The sequence below is a fragment of the Pinus tabuliformis genome, chromosome 7 (assembly GCF_031772625.1).
Source record: "Pinus tabuliformis cultivar Carrire ecotype Pingquan chromosome 7, CPIR1, whole genome shotgun sequence".
In the NCBI taxonomy this organism is placed as follows: Eukaryota; Viridiplantae; Streptophyta; class Pinopsida; order Pinales; family Pinaceae; genus Pinus; species Pinus tabuliformis.
The window spans coordinates 1,651,970,919-1,651,987,754 of NC_142293.1; the positions used below are offsets into that span (position 1 = coordinate 1,651,970,919).

The 16,836-nt window shown below is 34.8% G+C and overlaps 3 protein-coding genes across 9 annotated transcripts; 1 reads left to right on the plus strand and 2 right to left on the minus strand.

Annotated features, from left to right (window-relative positions):
- Nucleotides 1–2,959: 2,959 nt before the first annotated feature.
- Nucleotides 2,960–3,649, minus strand: LOC149254771 (uncharacterized). Its single transcript, XM_089457101.1, has one exon. It carries the CDS (start codon nucleotides 3,445–3,447, stop codon nucleotides 3,214–3,216), a length of 234 nt encoding a protein of 77 aa, XP_089313227.1. The 5' UTR covers nucleotides 3,448–3,649; the 3' UTR covers nucleotides 2,960–3,213.
- A 2,624-nt stretch (nucleotides 3,650–6,273) lies between these two features.
- On the minus strand, nucleotides 6,274–15,883 carry LOC149254772 (BTB/POZ domain-containing protein POB1-like). Of its 7 annotated transcripts, XM_089460221.1 has the most exons (10): nucleotides 15,463–15,883; nucleotides 14,946–15,049; nucleotides 14,732–14,804; nucleotides 14,576–14,634; nucleotides 14,395–14,488; nucleotides 11,940–12,345; nucleotides 10,307–10,389; nucleotides 9,907–10,220; nucleotides 9,506–9,782; nucleotides 6,274–8,809 (listed from the first exon to the last, which is right to left on the minus strand). In XM_089460221.1, exons 9-10 carry the CDS (start codon nucleotides 9,766–9,768, stop codon nucleotides 8,275–8,277), a joined length of 798 nt encoding a protein of 265 aa, XP_089316347.1. In that variant the 5' UTR covers nucleotides 9,769–9,782; nucleotides 9,907–10,220; nucleotides 10,307–10,389; nucleotides 11,940–12,345; nucleotides 14,395–14,488; nucleotides 14,576–14,634; nucleotides 14,732–14,804; nucleotides 14,946–15,049; nucleotides 15,463–15,883; the 3' UTR covers nucleotides 6,274–8,274. The 7 variants fall into 7 exon arrangements, with proteins under 7 accessions (XP_089316347.1, XP_089316349.1, XP_089316346.1 ...); XM_089460223.1 differs by lacking the exon at nucleotides 11,940–12,345 and having other exon boundaries at nucleotides 14,438–14,488; XM_089460220.1 differs by lacking the exon at nucleotides 11,940–12,345.
- Nucleotides 12,380–14,381, plus strand: LOC149254773 (disease resistance protein RUN1-like). The gene is made up of 2 exons (XM_089460219.1): nucleotides 12,380–13,710; nucleotides 13,838–14,381. The coding sequence occupies exons 1-2, from the start codon at nucleotides 12,796–12,798 to the stop codon at nucleotides 14,147–14,149; spliced, it is 1,227 nt and encodes a 408-aa protein (XP_089316345.1). The 5' UTR covers nucleotides 12,380–12,795; the 3' UTR covers nucleotides 14,150–14,381.
- Nucleotides 15,884–16,836: the final 953 nt, after the last annotated feature.

Sequence of the window (16,836 nt, forward strand, 5' to 3'; positions counted from 1 at the left end):
TTGTTGATCTCCCAATGGTTCATCCAGGCCCTCGTGTCTTTATACCACCATCGTTTGAGCCTTAGATGGTTTTGGCTGGAATTTAAAGCTAGCTTGGGAAGTCTATGATCTCCTATGTTATTGAGTTTGTGCTTGTACAACAGAAGCCTAGTCATAGCTAGGCTTTCGATAAGGGAAAGACCTACTTCTATAAGGAGAATAGGGTACGGTGTATTGCTTTTAATTTTCAGGTTATATGTTATAAAGCGCTTCTGGATTTGCTCAATCTTTCTCACGATTCTCTAGAGATGCTGCAACCCCAAACCTCACATCCATATAAGATAACAGGAGTGACTAAAGTTTCAAAGAGGAACTTCTTTTTATCCCACATTACGATGTTTGCCGTTTTACAATTATTTTCAAGACCAAAGTAAGATTTCCACCCCCCATTAATCCTTTTCTTAATGCCATAGTTCCAGTTGAGATTGTAATGAATATCAATTCCAAGGAACTTGCAAGAATATACTTCCTCCAAGTTATTATTGTCATATATAAAATTAACGTAAGTGTCCTTCTTGGATTTGATAATCATAACTTTTGTTTTGTCAGTGTTAACAGTGATACCCATGGTAGAGCAGAAATGCTTAAGAAGTCTAAGCTGCTTATCAAGTTCAGGTGGACACCTTGCGAGGAGAACAATATCGTCAGCGTAGAGAAGAAGGATGACGACTAGCCCAGCTAAGAGCCTGCCAACACATCCTGCTTCCTCTAAATAACCTTCGAGCTTGTCAATGTAAATGCCAAATAGGGTAGGGGAGAGGGGCAACCTTGTTTAACTCCAATATTACACTTAATATCTTTCGACCACCCCTCATTGCTTTTTAGCTTGGCAATTACATTCTCGTATAATCTAATAGTTGCAGCTCTCAACTCGAAAAGAACCTTTAGCTCTTCTAATCTATTCCAAAGGTTGTTTCTAGGAACCATATCAAAAGCCTTTCTAAAGTCCACAAAGCAACAAAAGAGATTGGATTTATCATTGCAACATTCCTCCACAATGATTCTAAGCGTAACGAGGTGGTCTGTTGTTAAGTGATGCCTTCTAAAACCTGCTTGGCCTTTAACCCGCTTATCTTCACTTTCAAGCCATATGCTGAACTTCTTTTCCAAAATACTACTATATAACTTAGCTAAGAGAATGCTGAACATAATTGTCTGATAATTATCAAATTTTAATATAACTTAGTTAAGAGAGAACTAACATCTACTTAAAAATATCAAATTTTATAAAAACAATATATGATATATTAAAAAAATCAAATTTTATAAAAAATTATGATATATTTAAAATACATATAGTTAAATCTAATTAATTAATTAATTCATATATATATATATATATATTGCAAATTAAATATCGATATTTTAACACACAGTAAAGTTGAAACATAATAAGTTTTAATTTTATTACATGAAAGGATACGTTTTATATCATTCATTAATATATACATCGATGCTAGGTCCGGCATAATATAAACGTTTGTCATTGACATTGTAACCCAAGAATAGATATGTATACTCTGTCTTTTATTTATATATATATGTTTTTTGTAATTAATATGTGGATATGTCTGGGTCTGTTTTGGGACAATTTTGGGCTTTGTGAGCCATTTTGAGACAATATATAGATTTCCCTATTTTAACTTCTGATAGGATAGTCTTCGGACTATATGTATATGAGTCTATTTCTAAATCTCAGAGGTTTCTCTATCTGCTGAATCTGCAGCTATATTCTTCGCTATATTAACGGATAAACTTGCCTCTCATGTATTGGTCATGTTTTCCCACTCATGACTCGTGAACAAATATGATAATAATTTAGTAGTATTTAGAGATGACGTCATCGGAAAAAAATATTTTATAGCACGAAGATTATGATGAGTGAACAAATATGATAATAATTTAGTAGTATTTAGAGATGACGTCATCGGAAAAAAATATTTTATAGCACGAAGATTATGTTTTTTTGTTGTTTAAAAATAAACCATGTGAGGTTATTTTAGTAAAGTTAGGATACAATGTTTTGATTCAGTAAAATATGAATTTTATGAATTTTGAATTAAGATGGTGGTTTAATTTAGTTCAAAATGATCCCTGGCTCGCCAATGTCATTTTCTTTATGATTTTTTTGAAAGAGAAATTTTTACTTAGGAATGTTTTAGAAAAAAATGGATGAGAAGGTTCTTCATTTTATGTTTCATGTTGTGACCAGTTAATCTATTAGTTATTTATTTATTTTTTCTTTGGAAATTATTTTTTCCCTTTTGTGAAGACTAATTGGAAATAATTTTGTCAATTCTAAAATTAAAAAATTGGTGGTTTGGGAACTATGTTGAAAAAAGTTTGTGACTTTGGGTTTAGAGATTTAATTTTTTCATTTTCTTTTCCGATATTTGTGATGTGCGACATTAGTTTAGTTTAGGGTTGGGAAGATTTAATGATAATTTTAGGTGAGATGACCATGTTGAATAATCCTGAAAAAAAATTTGGAAAAAAGCTTTTATGTACAGCTAAACCTAGACTTATTTAAGAAAGCATCAAAACTACAAATTAAGAGGTTAATTTCCCAAAAGTGCATTCCAGTTACAAACACTTAAGCCTAAATCCCCTGCTGGGCCAGCCATGAGTCGAAATTTCCAAAATGGATGTTGCACAAACTTGTGGATCTGGAAGATATTAATAATTTTATGGCCTGATAATTAAACCCGAATTTAATCTTCAAATAATGCCAATCATACAGATGTCAGTGGAAAAGAGCCTAACCATTCAGAAAACAAATCCATGCATTTCTGAACATATTTTCGTAATTTCGTAAGAGTAAAAAATGTATTACAGATTTACCCAATCCATGCATTTCTGAACATATTTTCGTAATTTCGTAAGAGTAAAAAATGTATTACAGATTTACCCAATCCATGCATTTCTGAACATATTTTCGTAATTTCGTAAGAGTAAAAAATGTATTACAGATTTGGGTAATTACAGAAGCAGCAGTCCGTTACAGGGATTATACAGATCACGCATCGATTCCCATAAACAGCTCCCTTTCAAGACTTCCAATTACAGAGGAATAAGTCCGTTACGGGGATTATCCAGATCACGCATCGATTCCCATAAACAGCTCCCTGATTTTCAAGACTTCCAAAAAGATTACGGGACCGGAAGAGAAAACCTTTAACACTCCGCTGACGCAAATCTTTCATTATCGCCCTCCGCCCTGAAGCCACTGAAAGCAGGAAAAGTAGGGCAAAGGCCATCCAGGAGCTCGCCATTACTGAGACTGCGCTCTTCTGCGATTGGCCGCAGTGTTTTCTCCAAGGGCCGCCGTCTTCCCACACATACTCTCCGAGGAGGGGCGATTTCTAGCCACTTCCTATCAGTTGTTACCGTCGTCTTCGGAATCGCCATTACCAGACTCACTTTGCAGGGAGAATACAATCTTGAAACGAAAACCCTAACGACCACCAAACCCTAAGGACAGCACCTGGGCAAACTGCAATCCGAGACGAATTAGAGTGCTTTAGTAAAGTGAAAATCGGTTGCAAGCCAGAGGAGCTAAATCAGATACGAATTCTTGAGCTGTGATTCCTGATGATGAGTGTGCTATGGTGTGGATTTAAAGGGCAGATGGGTTGCTTCCGTTTAACGCTTCTCCAAAACCCCTTCCTAGGCAGTTTCGCTGGATCTTGGATGCCGCGTGGGCACCTCTGGAAGCTTCTCAGGAATATTCCTACCCACCGCAATGAACAGGCACCAGGCGTGTTCGGAACGTCAAGTGTGTTGTCCTTTTCAGTAGGATACATGTGATAAATTTGATGCGTTTGCTTCAACAGATTCGGCTCATGTGGACCCAAAACAGATTTGGAACGTGAAAAACGATGCCCTTCTGTCGTTGTACATATACACGTTGCTGCATTGTGATGCAAATGCCAATTGTGTGGTTGGTTTTGTTCAACGGTGCAGCTTTATGATTGGATTCCCAAACTGTCAAAAATTGTAAACACCTCCATCAACAAGTCCTCTATTTCCAATTGTTTTCTTCCACGCCCTTGCTTTATCACACAACTTTATTTTATTTTCGTATTAATGATTTGACCTTAATCTTTTCTCCATTTGTCTTTTATGATGAATGTTGTTGTCTTACATCCCCTCTATGGAGGGTTGGGTGAAGATGTTAACAAGGAGTGGTGGAAAAATCCCTCCACCCATTTTTTATACATTAATGTAGAAGGTACTGGTATTAACCTATAATAATATGAGGAGATGATATTTATAGCAAAATTTTATTGTTCTCTTAAAACTAAAGGGCAAATGAAAGGTTATTAACAACATGTCCAAGTTAAAGGTGGATGATGTTTAGATTCCTACCTATTAGCAAAAAAAATTAGAATACTTTTGCGGTAAAATTGTATTAGAATATTTTTAAGGTAAAATTGTATTAGTAATAATATTGTTGAGGTTGAATTGTATTTCTAATTTGTGGATATTTTTTGTACCGTGGTTCAAGGGGATTTTTTCAAATTTCTACTCATTTCTAATTTTAATTTAGAGATGTTTTTTATAAATTTTATAGAAATTTTAACAAATAAATTTAAAGGAAAAAATATATTTAAAATGAAGTATTAATTTTAAAAGAAAATGTTTTTATTAATTTTTTGGAAATTTTTTCTATTAAGGGATATTGTATGTATGTGGTTTTATTATAAGTGATGTAATTAGTACAAATTCTAGCACATTACTGTAACATGTGGAAGGATACATGCTAACTATTCAATATATTGTTTAGTAATGCTAGCAACAAATTTTCCAATTGTTCTTTATTCTTTGAAAAAAATTAGTCCTAAATAACTTGATTGTCTCTTTTGGATTGTCAGAGTCTTTAATGGAGAACTTTACTCTAGATATTACATTAAATATATTAGAGTTGAAAGTGGAGTAATCTATTATTGTGAGTGTTGTGCATGATATTTGGATGTTTATGGTAGCAAATGTTATTATTATATATGGATGATTAACTCTTCACTAATCATCCCTAGCCAATGCTGACAAGTATCATCTTTCGTGGATGCTTGCTTGTTACGGTTTCCCTTGGTGGCTAATTGTTGATGAATTGCACCTTAATATGTGTTGTACTCTTTTCTAGAAATTATTAAACTTCGCATTGCATACTAACTACCCTCTTACTAGAATTGGGTGTTTTATATGGTTGGGTGGACTCTTTTTGGAATAGTCATTGATTAGATATTTACTTGGTTTGGGAGGTGTAATCTGATGAATATATCTTTCATGACTTGTTATGAGTAATCTTTAATTGATATGATGTTAATATAATTAGAAAAATTATGATGTGTTGATACTTTAGTATAGTTGATAGGATATGGTACTCTCCACTTACCATCCCCTTATACTTGCTTCTACTAAGGGTTGAGTATGATGAAGCTAGGCACCGATTCAATTACCTAGTATTTTTATAGGGACTAATATTTTCTAATTAGTCAATAATATCATTAAAGGTTTTTTATAATAGTTTCATTATAAAGGCACCAATACCAAACGTGAAAGTACCTAACATATGCCACAACAAGAGCACCCATGACAAGCCAAGGATCTTGTTTATGCCTCCTCCCCATGATAACCCCAACTCTTGGAATCAAAGTGCTTCTTTGGCTCATGGAGTCTCACAATCATGCTACTGCTGTGCCCTCTGCAACACCATAAACACAGAAAACTCATAGAGCATCTTCGAAACTTATATATATGCATTCTTAGCTAAGACTTTTGAGATTTATTTTAAATATATAAATATATATGGATATTTAATTAAATAAAATTAATGTTAAATCTCAAACGTATTTTCTTAGTTAAAGTTTAATTTTTTACATTTTTAATTAAATTGAGATCCTCCTAATGCGCATATATATATATATATATATATATATATATATATATATATATATATATATATATATATATATATATAATTAATAATGTAACTTAAAAATTAATATATATCCTCAATCGTTTTTTAAAACACTCTGTTAATTTTTCCACGTGTATTCTTCCCTATTTTAGGGAATAACGTAACGTTGTCACCCGAGTCCCATATATTAACGGAGAAGTTCTCCAACAACTCATGACCGAGTAACAAATATGATAATAATAAAACTAGCAATTGTCCCAAAAGGTACAAAGAGAGGCCGATAGGATTATTAAATTAGAATTGTTGAATTTCTCTAGAAGAGATGTTGGTTCAAGCCTACAAGGAGCAAAGAGATTTGATGTTTGGAGTTCTATGCTTTTTGGACACCATATTCCTTTAAATACAACTTAATTTTTTAGAAAAGTTCAAGCCCAATGCAGTTCTGCCGTGCGGGAGTGCAAAAGCAATCTCCTATAAAAATGGACCTCTATATCTAAAAACAAGATCTTAGCCATGAGGAAAAAGAATAGAAAGATCTGAGGACCATAAAGCCACAACCATGAGGATATCATAGCCTACTGGTGTTGTCTGATGAATGAACCGTGAAGGGGGAAAGCTCTGGTCCGTGACAACTGCTTTCTTTCACACAACTACCGAAGGGAGAAGAGAAGCAAACAAAACATCTAGAATAAGGCTGGAAAGAAGAACTCAGATCAGCTCTGTGTATTAAGACAGCGGCAAAATCTTACTACCAAAACCTGGTAACAGAGCCTTTTGATATCTCAAATCCCGATAGCAGACTAAACATGGGTCTTCGTCCAGGAAGAACTAAGATCAGTTGTGTACTCAAAGGAAATAGGGCCTGTTGGTTTCCCTATTGATTTCTACCAAAAACTGTGGCACATTATTAGTAGGGACCTTTTAGCAGCTGCTGAGGAATCTAGGGTGTGTGGAAAGATACTGAAGGATATCAATTCACCTTTTTCTACACACTCAAAAGTAAAGTAGAAATGGGGAAAGATTTTATTTAGGTTCATCCAAAAATAAAATAACAAAGGGGATTCAAGCAAGAACCCTCCATACAAAACAGTACCCAGAAGAACAAATGTGTCAGGAAAACAGTGAAGGTTTTGAATTCAGTTTCAAATTTTAGAATAGAGAAAACAAAATAACTTATGAGTTCACTTGACCTTCACTGCCAATTTTGGTTAAGAAGTAATTGAGCGCCCAAAGATCATCCAATTGTACACAGTCTCTCGTATAATTGTCTACAACCTCTAAAGTTCTCCTAATTGGATAGTGGTACCAGTGTCTAAGAAGAGTGACACCCTTGCATTTCTCATGAAAATGATCAAGCTGTCCTAACATAGAGAAAAACTACAAAACAACCATCATGTGACTTGCTTAACAGACATGAAACTTACATCAAAGATTGATGGGTTTTCACATATTACTTTCACTGAAATAGAGAAGAGATGATGAGAAAGACTTGATATTATGTATTATTCTGTTTTTCAATAAGTATGGTCAGCCTTTTTTCCCTTAGTTAATGTCCATGTGGATAACAATACTAAACTTCACTGTGGCTATCCTATTATGTATCATTTTTTACTTCATTTCATGTTATCTTAGATTGAACTTTGGCATTTTCTAAGAGTTGCGTTTGCACTTTCTTAGGGAGCATTTTCTTCTGACTTACTGTGGATTCTTGTACATCACTCCTCGAGTTCAAAGAATTTCCAACCACCAGCTAATTTAAATGGGATCATTTTTCATAGTTGTAGCTTTTTGCTTGATTCGCATGATCAGTGTCATGCCAGTTTCATTGAAATTAGTTACAGCGTGAAGCTCAACATGAAAAAAAGGAGATACGTCCCACTAAATAAACTGATACAACAGAACAAACATGGTAAATAGTAATACAATGAGACCTCATGCATGCAGAATTACAAGAGGACTGGAAGGCTCTCACTTGTAACTGCCAAGCCAAGTAGATGCCATTTAATTTTCATGTGAGTCATATATATGATGAAAAGAATAAATTAAAAAGATAGTTTACCCATAAAGATATGCAGAAACCTAATTCCCAAATGGGTTAACCATCACATACATCATCCAGCTGCGAACTCCGGCATGGCATATCACCAACAGAAACCCATAAATGAATGAAATTTATCTTGTGTTGTTGAAAAAATGACAACTTGTACAAACTGCAAGTAACCATGCACTAGTCTGAAGGACAGCGCATAAATTTTCAGTAAATTATGGAATGATTTCAATTAAACGTTTTAAGTATTTCTTGTAATGCATTGGTCTCAGATACAATTGAGATTCTGAGACATTATCAGAACGCTACCTCCTACAGTTTTGCAGATTGTATTTGCGCCACAGAACAAGAAAGGTAGAGAATACAGCCGCTCATCATCAGGAGAGAACCGAGAACAGGAATCTTTGGTTATGTACCAAAACACCATGCATTCCTTGATAGGGTCATCAAACTCCACCACTGTAACAGGGAAATGCTGGTACACCCTTTCATTCAATATTTTGTGGGGTGCATCTGCCTTCAAAAGAAGTGCTTCTGACACTACCTTTGATGCACACACATTATCCAAGTCATCGCAAGAAAGAACATCTTTCAGTTTGGGAGTGGTCATGTTTGGAAAACGTATCAGTTTGCAAAGGTTACTGCCCAAGATTTCTCTCCTTTGTTCAGGACTTGGATAATGTTTTCTGGCCCAACTTATGACAAAATCATACAGTGCATCTTCTGATTGAACTCTCAATTCATCACTTGACAGCACAACCTCGATGCCGGCCAAAGGAAGATCCAAAAGCTCTTCAGAATGCCTGAAAATCATGATCAGGACATAACAGATTGATTAGTTTGAAGTACATCAGGGATGAATGAGAAATCTTCCACGAGAGAGTCATATCAGCAATGCAAATTTTGTTTCATATATATATATATATATTCTCTTCAGAATTTTCAGAATTCTGTCAAATTTGGATAAAGATAATTTTAGCCAAATTTGAAATTAATCTTATTTTATAGTATTTATTTTTTAAAAGTTATATAATAAATTCACTATTATTTGCACGGAATTTGTGCATAAAAGTTTTTTCTAGAAAAAATCTAGTGACAAAAAATACTTTCTTTTTAACCAAAGTTAAATTGATATTTTCTGAAAAACTTAAATAACCAATTAAATCATCTATTCTATTCTATAAAACAATATTAATAAACTGTATCAAAAAATTTATAAATAAACTATATTTAAAATTTTATAGCTTCTCTCTAATTCTATTAACAAATTGTGTTATGTAATAAGAAAAATAAAATAGTTAATTCTTCAAATGACAGTAGGTATAAAATTACAAACAGAAAAGAGTCCCAGTTTTTAAAAATCATATAAAATAAAAAATGCAAAATCTAGAAGTCAGGAGAAATTAGAAAGTCAAAGGCAACTTACTTTTCATATAACCTAATCCTGATGATACTTCTTAGAAAAAAAAAATTAAAAAACATTGCAATAAGAAACTTACTTTTCAATATAACCTAAATGTTCGACAAGAAACTTCTCTGCAGACTCTTTTAATGACTGCACTCTGTGATTTGTAAGCATATTTTGTGGGAGCTGTAAATAATGCAATGCGGAGTCTGTTGTCATTGATGACTGCAACTCCCTGAGGCAATAATCAACACATCTTGTGACATCCATCTTGAGCGCAAGAATCAACACATCCAACACCTCAGCAGTACAAGGCAGTTGAAGTGTTCCCTGATGCATAAACCTCAATACATTCATGAAAGCCTCTTCCTCTGCAATTTTAAATACAGCACCACAACAATTCTTCAGAGACTAAATTGAAACCTAATCTGAAGAACCAATTTAAAACCGTATTCCAAATTGTATAATAGTTTTGGCAAGTACGATTGGACATACCTGAACAACGTATATGAAAAGTGAGATGTCGATTCTCTAGTTCCAGCTTGTCATCTGTGAAAAGCTTAAACTGGGACAGAAGTATGGTATTCAATCATTTCCAAGCTTCTGCTGCATGAAGCCCATGTAGATCTAAATTCCAAATGTCCTTATGTTTTTCATTTCTAAGTTGAAGAATTTCTGCAGCTGCCTTAGCATTTAGTTTATCTGCAGCCAAATGTTCCTCTTTTGATTTTAGAGAAATATTCCTAGCAGTGCTGTGATCGCCTCGCAAATAAGCTCTTTCAGCTTCCCTTGAATGTCGATTTGCAGCCCTGCTTGAAAACAAGCGATGATAATATATGTTCATGCCTTCCTAATTATCAGTAATGATCACCTAAGACATTGGCATGTTGAATACCTTCATAAGAGCCCAAATGCTGAAATGTGAGCGGTCCTCATCTGCAGTCATGTTGCCATTCCCAACCTCTAACATGTCCGGATCTGAAGATATGGGAAAACATACAAGGTGTCCAAAGAAATTAACAGAGGACAACATTTATAAATCGTTTCATTTCCTTTAGTCAGATACAACGTTTCAAATAATGCTTGTAATGATCTGGAATCGGTTGATGGTATTTATAGCGGTTGTTGAAGTAAGAAGTGTATGATAAAAAGATAAAGCTACTAATAATTCTCTGATCTAGATGTTGTTGAGCCTATATGGCAAAAGCATAACATGCTAGGTCTCTGTAGGGAGAGGGAATTTGTGTGATTGCGTCTTCTTGATATGCATTTATCTTGATTCATGATGAAATAACAGCAACTAAAGTCATGACCAAACGATGGTAAACATTTGATTGGAGCATATCTTACCCAATATAAACAAAAGCCCAAAATAAAAAAGAAAAACAAAGACCTAAATTTCAAAGACATCGCACAGTAAATTTTAGTAGCAAGAAAGGTCGTTACCATTCCATCCACCAGGTGCTGCATAGTCGGCCCAAATGTTGTTTTGGTCTGCCCGGGATGTTATACTGGACCAGAGCAAGTCATAAAGTGAGTACAAAACTCTCCAAACTTGCTAAAAAAAAATTCTGAATCTTTGCTTTCGATTTGCAAATAAAATGAATTATAAATAGTGCATTTCAATCCCTTCCACCATGTACAATGGCCGACACCATACTATTCATGGTCATGCATTTCAATCCCTGGTTTTCACACCATTCAGTGGAAGTTGAAGCCAAAAAAGAAAACATAGCAGCAAAATTCGGTCATATTGGACTTTGTTGTATGGAAATTTAGCAAGTAGTAAAAATCCGGCAAATTTTCCATACAATATGGATACAATGTGATCATCTTACTTTTGATTGTCTTTTTGATAATATACCTCATGTATTTCATCCCGATCATTCCATAAACCCAAAAAAAAAAACAACCCAAAAAGCTCTAAAATATTGAAAGAAAATCTCTAATACATCTTATAGATATAATCTAAAGACAAAATTTTCAAGAAGTGAATTTTTTTTTTTTTTTTTTCCTTTTTCTTATTTATGAAGTGTTCTCAAAGCTGAAATTCTTCTAAAATTTGGAACAAAATGCATATTTTATTAGCTATGAGAAGTATAATTCTGTTCTGGAGCTGTAATGGATCTTTTTGTTACATAATTTTTCTGTATCAAATTGTATTCAAATTCAAACTTATATACGAATGTTTCTTTTATGCTAGAAAGACATGACCTAAATAGAGCTACAAACTACTTATGTATGAAATCTTGTAATCTATGAGTGAAATTATAACCAAATTGAACGTGATATCAAAGATTTGTAAGCAGATGGTGCAGACCTCTCAAGCCACAAGTGAAAATGTGTAAGCCTCATAGTATATGGACTTATGTTTCAGTGTTGAGCCACAAGTGAAAATGTGTAAGCCTCATAGTATATGGACTTATGTTTCAGTGTTGAGCTTCGCAGGCTCAAGAAAATTGTAATTTTAAATCTGAAATCATGGATCTTTGATAATAAGAACAATTTGCAAAGGTCCAGTAAATTACCTCTCCCATTTATTCTGTATGTCTAGTGTTGTTCTCCAGCTATTTCCTTTGTGGTTTTCAGAAAGACATTATTCCACCTGGACACTCTACTGACGCAAAGACAGTCGTTGTGAGTCTCCTCAAGGGAATAGGACAAGCAAACTGGGCTACTGGAAGTCTGCTTGTGGTTGCAAATATTCTGGAAAGATTTGAAACTGTTTCAGCCAACCAAGAGGACTGTCTCTGTCTTCTGGAAGAAATGAATAAATTGGCTCAACATGTGAAACAGCTTAAAGAACGGGATGATTTGAAAAAGGGGATGGAGTCTCTAATCAAAGAAGCAACAGAGTTGATACTGGAAGCCTCCATCATGTGCTGCACCCAAATTGAAGATTCCAAATTTCGCAGGCGAGTACTGCACCACAATCTAATTAGCCAAATTTCTATTTGTTAGAGCCCTATTATCAAGCAGCTGAGTGTAGATAAGTTTCTTATAGAATTCTACGTATGGCAGGTTTTTCACAACGACTGTGAACAAGAAAGAACTGAATAAATTTCAGAAAAAGTTAGACAGAATGTACACGCATATGAAGAACCAAATGGATATATGTGTTTACGATGCCATTGATTGTTTGAAGGTACGTTCCCCAAGACCAAGAGAGCGAGAATATCCGGAAGATGCAGGTAAAGTTTGATACATGACTAAAATAATTTGCTTCTTTCAATGATCATTAATTTTTAGGGTTTGTAACAGGCTTCATGTTTTGATATTGTTGAAACAGTTGGAATTGAAAATCCATTAGAAGAAGTTACTAAACTTCTGGACTGGGGCAGTGAGCAAAAAGATGTAGCAATTATCTTACATGGGTTTGGTGGGATGGGAAAAACTACCCTTGCCAATGCTGTGTTTGCACGATCACAATGGGAAGATTGTAAATATTCTATGATTAGGATGTTTCATGATAGAACATCAATTCCAAATATCATAGAGTTACAAAAATGTATATTAAAGGATTTGCTGGTTGGAAACGAAGAAGAGGTGATGACAGACCTGAGAACATTTGAGGATGGCCAGCGACAAATTGGCCGCCTGTTAGAGAAAGAGGTAGCCTTCATTTATATAGACCATGTTTTAGATTCAAAAGGACTTGAACAACTTTTGCCCAAGGATATGAGCAAGGCTAAAAAGTTGAGGTTGCTCATCACTGCAAGGGATGCAAATTTGGTTAGAGTGTGCAAAGGTTGCAGAGTGGAGACTAAAGTTTATGCTATGAAAGGCCTTCAGAATACAGAAGCTATGAGTCTTTTAAAGAACAAGATGGACCTTGATACGCAGAAGCAACTAAAACCAAACCAGCTGAATCATATAGTAGATATATGTGGTGGAATTCCGACACTTTTGAACCTTGTAGCAGGATTCATAAGCTGTCGGGAAGACAAACAAAAAGCCTATTCTATAGTCATGGAAGAGAAGGAAAAAAATTGGAAAGGTGAAATTGGAAAGGACATAGAGTGCTATGTCTTTGCCTATGATAATCTTGATGAGATGTTGAAAGACCCGTTTCTTGACATTTGTTCATTCTTTAATGGACGGGATTGGGACACAGTTGCCAACATTGTGGGAGAGTCTGCCCTAGATATGCTAGAAAAGAGAGCACTGGTCACCAAAGATACAAACATGATTGCAAAGGTACACGATGTGATTCTGGAAATTGGTCGCCAAAAGACACAGGGATTGCGGCGATCGGATATAACTACTGCAAGTGAACTTCAAGAGTTTTTAGATCAGGAGGTATCTGATTTCTATTAACCTGGGCAGAAAAATAAATTAGAAATTTGTTTCAAACAATATTGTGTTTTTTCACTAACTCATTCATTGTTGCCTAATTCATTCAATAACACTTATTAATGACATGCAGGATATTCACAAGACCAAAGGCATCTGGTTCAATGAAACTAAAGATCCATTGCACATACCTGCTTCAAAACTTGATTTAATGTATAGTTCTTTGAGAGTTCTTGCACTTGGAAACTCTACAAAAGTAGAGGGAAAATGCAATAAAACATTTGAAAAAATGGTTTTCTTCCAAGCTAAAGTTTCCCATCTTCCATTTGATGTTTGGAAGTTAAAGGAGCTAAGACATTTCATTTATGAATCTGAAGATTTGAATCTATGTCAGGTATGTTTCGTTCAAATATTCAGCCCCTTGTTATTGGCATCAGTTTCATAACATATCTAAAATTATTTTAGGCAGAGTTTCTTAACATATCTAAATTTATCTAAGAGCGCAATTGTACTAGTTTAAATGATTTGATTATGGTTTTCATAATTTGCAGATGCCATTGAATCTCCGACACATGGAATTTGATGTGAAGTTACAATCAGATGCTACCGAAATTTCTTCAACATGCCTTCACAAACTTCATAATTTACTAATACTGAGATTAATCCACTTTGCAAAATTGAAGACACTACCTGAAGATCTTGGTGATCGAGTAACTGTTTTGAAAGAACTAACCCTTTCATATTGCCAGTCTATAGAAGAAGTGCATCCCTCATCCTTGGGTACCTGCTATGCATACAAAGATAAACCCTTCTAACAACTGAAAGTATGAATCTACTCCAAAGATGAAACCCTGATGGAGAAGAACTTCACCTGACTTCAGGTTTTGAACCATCATCGAAACAGTTATCATACTTGAGATAGTCGATACCCTGTTGATGCAACATTGTTGATATTGTAGCATTTAATTTTTCTTCACAATTTACCAAATCTTAACTTCATACACACTAAAGAATATTTCTGACATACCCATTCAGCGAATGTCCGGGCATCTTCTTCCTCAAATCCTAATGAGCCAGGTTGCTTTTGACATGTGTATTGCCTAAAGCCAAAACCCCAAGTCAGTAAGTGGTTTTACAAATGGAAGAAAGAAAAACAGGATCTTACCTGAGATCAGGTAAGCTCACGTAAGGTCCCGAATGGGTTATGGTTTTCAAGAATAGGAAAGTCTTGCTGAGCTTACCCTGCATCTGAATATATGCCAATCTTCAGACCCTTCTCATGCACATAGTCAGCAAGGGCCTTGATGCCGAATGGAAATGTCAAAGCACGAGGAATCAACTTTCCCTGTAAGCAAACACAGTTTATATTATATTCTCTCATTGTTTGTGTTTAACATGAAACAAAAATGGCAATTATCACTTGAAGCAGTTTTGTGACAGTTACCTATAAACATGTCTTATATTAATCAATACTAAAAAAAATTAATTAAAATATCGAAAAGGCATAGTGAACGCCCTATGACACCCTTTGGGGAAGGAACTGCAGTGTGAAAACCCTATTATACCACACATATATATATATGAAAAACAAAAAACCAGAGAGACGTAGCACTGTAAGAGTAAGTAAACAAAAGAAAATGTATCATGAATCCCCTGAAAAACAAAAAACCAGAGAGACGTAGCACTGTAGGAGTAAGTAAACAAAAGCAAACAGGATGGGAAAAAAAGCCATTTAGGAAGGGTTTCAGGTTTTCGTACGGCGGGAAGATGCTGACGCGATAATCTTCCTGTGGCTGGCTTTCCCCAGCCCTCCCATGTCACTTGAAAATTTTACCATTTTCAGGCCAAACAACTCCCCTGTTGTTGCCTTCTTGAACGAAAGTAAATGATCTGAAACAAAGAAACTTGCATTGTAGCTGCCGCTGCCATGGCTCTGTATAGAACAACTGCGAGCCGAGATGAAGAAGTACTGATTATTCCGAAAGAAAGAAATAATGAAGTTGTCACAGTACTGAGAACAGCCGAAGAAGAGGAGAAGAAGATGAGGATGTCGATGTCATTAATTAGTCAATTCTAGTGGAAATACAAGTGAGCAGGATATCCTCTCAGAACTGTTAGATTCCTGTGCTTCACTGGTTTCTCTCAGTCGCCGTCTCTTGCGCTCCATTTTCACAAAACAAATCACTAGGTTGTGGCGCTGACACGAAACAGTGCCCCGCATGCCACAGTTATGGGGATTAACAGTATAGCCCGATTTCCATGCCGATGATGCTGATGCTCATAATGACGATGTTGGCCAATGGCTCTGAGAGGCATGCCACAGAGCAAAGGATTGAAAGCAAACGAAGACGCATTGAAGCGTGCTGCGAGGGTTGCAACAGAAATCACGACAGATACCCGCCAAATATGGACGCCAGGTTTTAACCTGGGAATGAAAAGGACGACGAAAGCTTGTTTCATAGGAAGGCATATCGGCCTAATAATTTAGAGATAGTCAATGCATACTTCGGCCATGATTGTAAGGTTATGTGTGTAATGTTGACCTTTTAGAACCCACTTTCACACCAATTAAAGTTGTGCTTTCACACTAAAATCATTTGAGTTCAAATTGAAAGTGAGCTTCCTCTCTCATTTATGTTGCACGTTACGATCGAGTAGTAATGGAGATCTTTTTAATCTCATTCGTCATTGGATTAAAAGATTCAAGATGATTCCTTGACACTATAGACATGGATATTTAATCTAAAACCTAATTTTTGGGATAGCGGTGCAGTTAGCTTTTTAAGCGAAAAATTTTAATTAAAATTAAGGGATAAATAAAATAGCAACCATTTATCTTAACTGTGTAAGTTAATATAGTTGAAATAATATTATATTTATATATTTAAATATATTAAGTATAATGATTTAAAAGAAAAATCTATTTTTTTTATAATTTAATTTTATAAAATATGTTTTTGACGATGAAAAAAATATTATTTAACATAGGTTAAATATACAAATTATTAGTTAATATAAGAAGGCTAATGTTCCAAAAAAATATATATACGCAAAGTGACACTAATGCATATTATATTTTTATATATATAAATTGATATTTATCCAATGTGCATGGTATTAGTATAAAAGGCT

Excerpts from the sequence above, each read along its gene's own strand:
- LOC149254773 (XM_089460219.1), top strand. The coding sequence starts at position 12,796 with ATGGGAAAAACTACCCTTGCCAATGCTGTGTTTGCACGATCACAATGG. Across the intron at positions 13,711-13,837 it reads AAGAGTTTTTAGATCAGGAG|GATATTCACAAGACCAAAGG; the intron begins GTATCTGATTTC and ends AATGACATGCAG.
- LOC149254772 (XM_089460223.1), bottom strand. The coding sequence starts at position 9,768 with ATGAATGTATTGAGGTTTATGCATCAGGGAACACTTCAACTGCCTTGT. Across the intron at positions 8,810-9,505 it reads CATTTAGGTTATATTGAAAA|GCATTCTGAAGAGCTTTTGG; the intron begins GTAAGTTTCTTA and ends CATGATTTTCAG.
- LOC149254771 (XM_089457101.1), bottom strand. The coding sequence starts at position 3,447 with ATGGCGATTCCGAAGACGACGGTAACAACTGATAGGAAGTGGCTAGAA.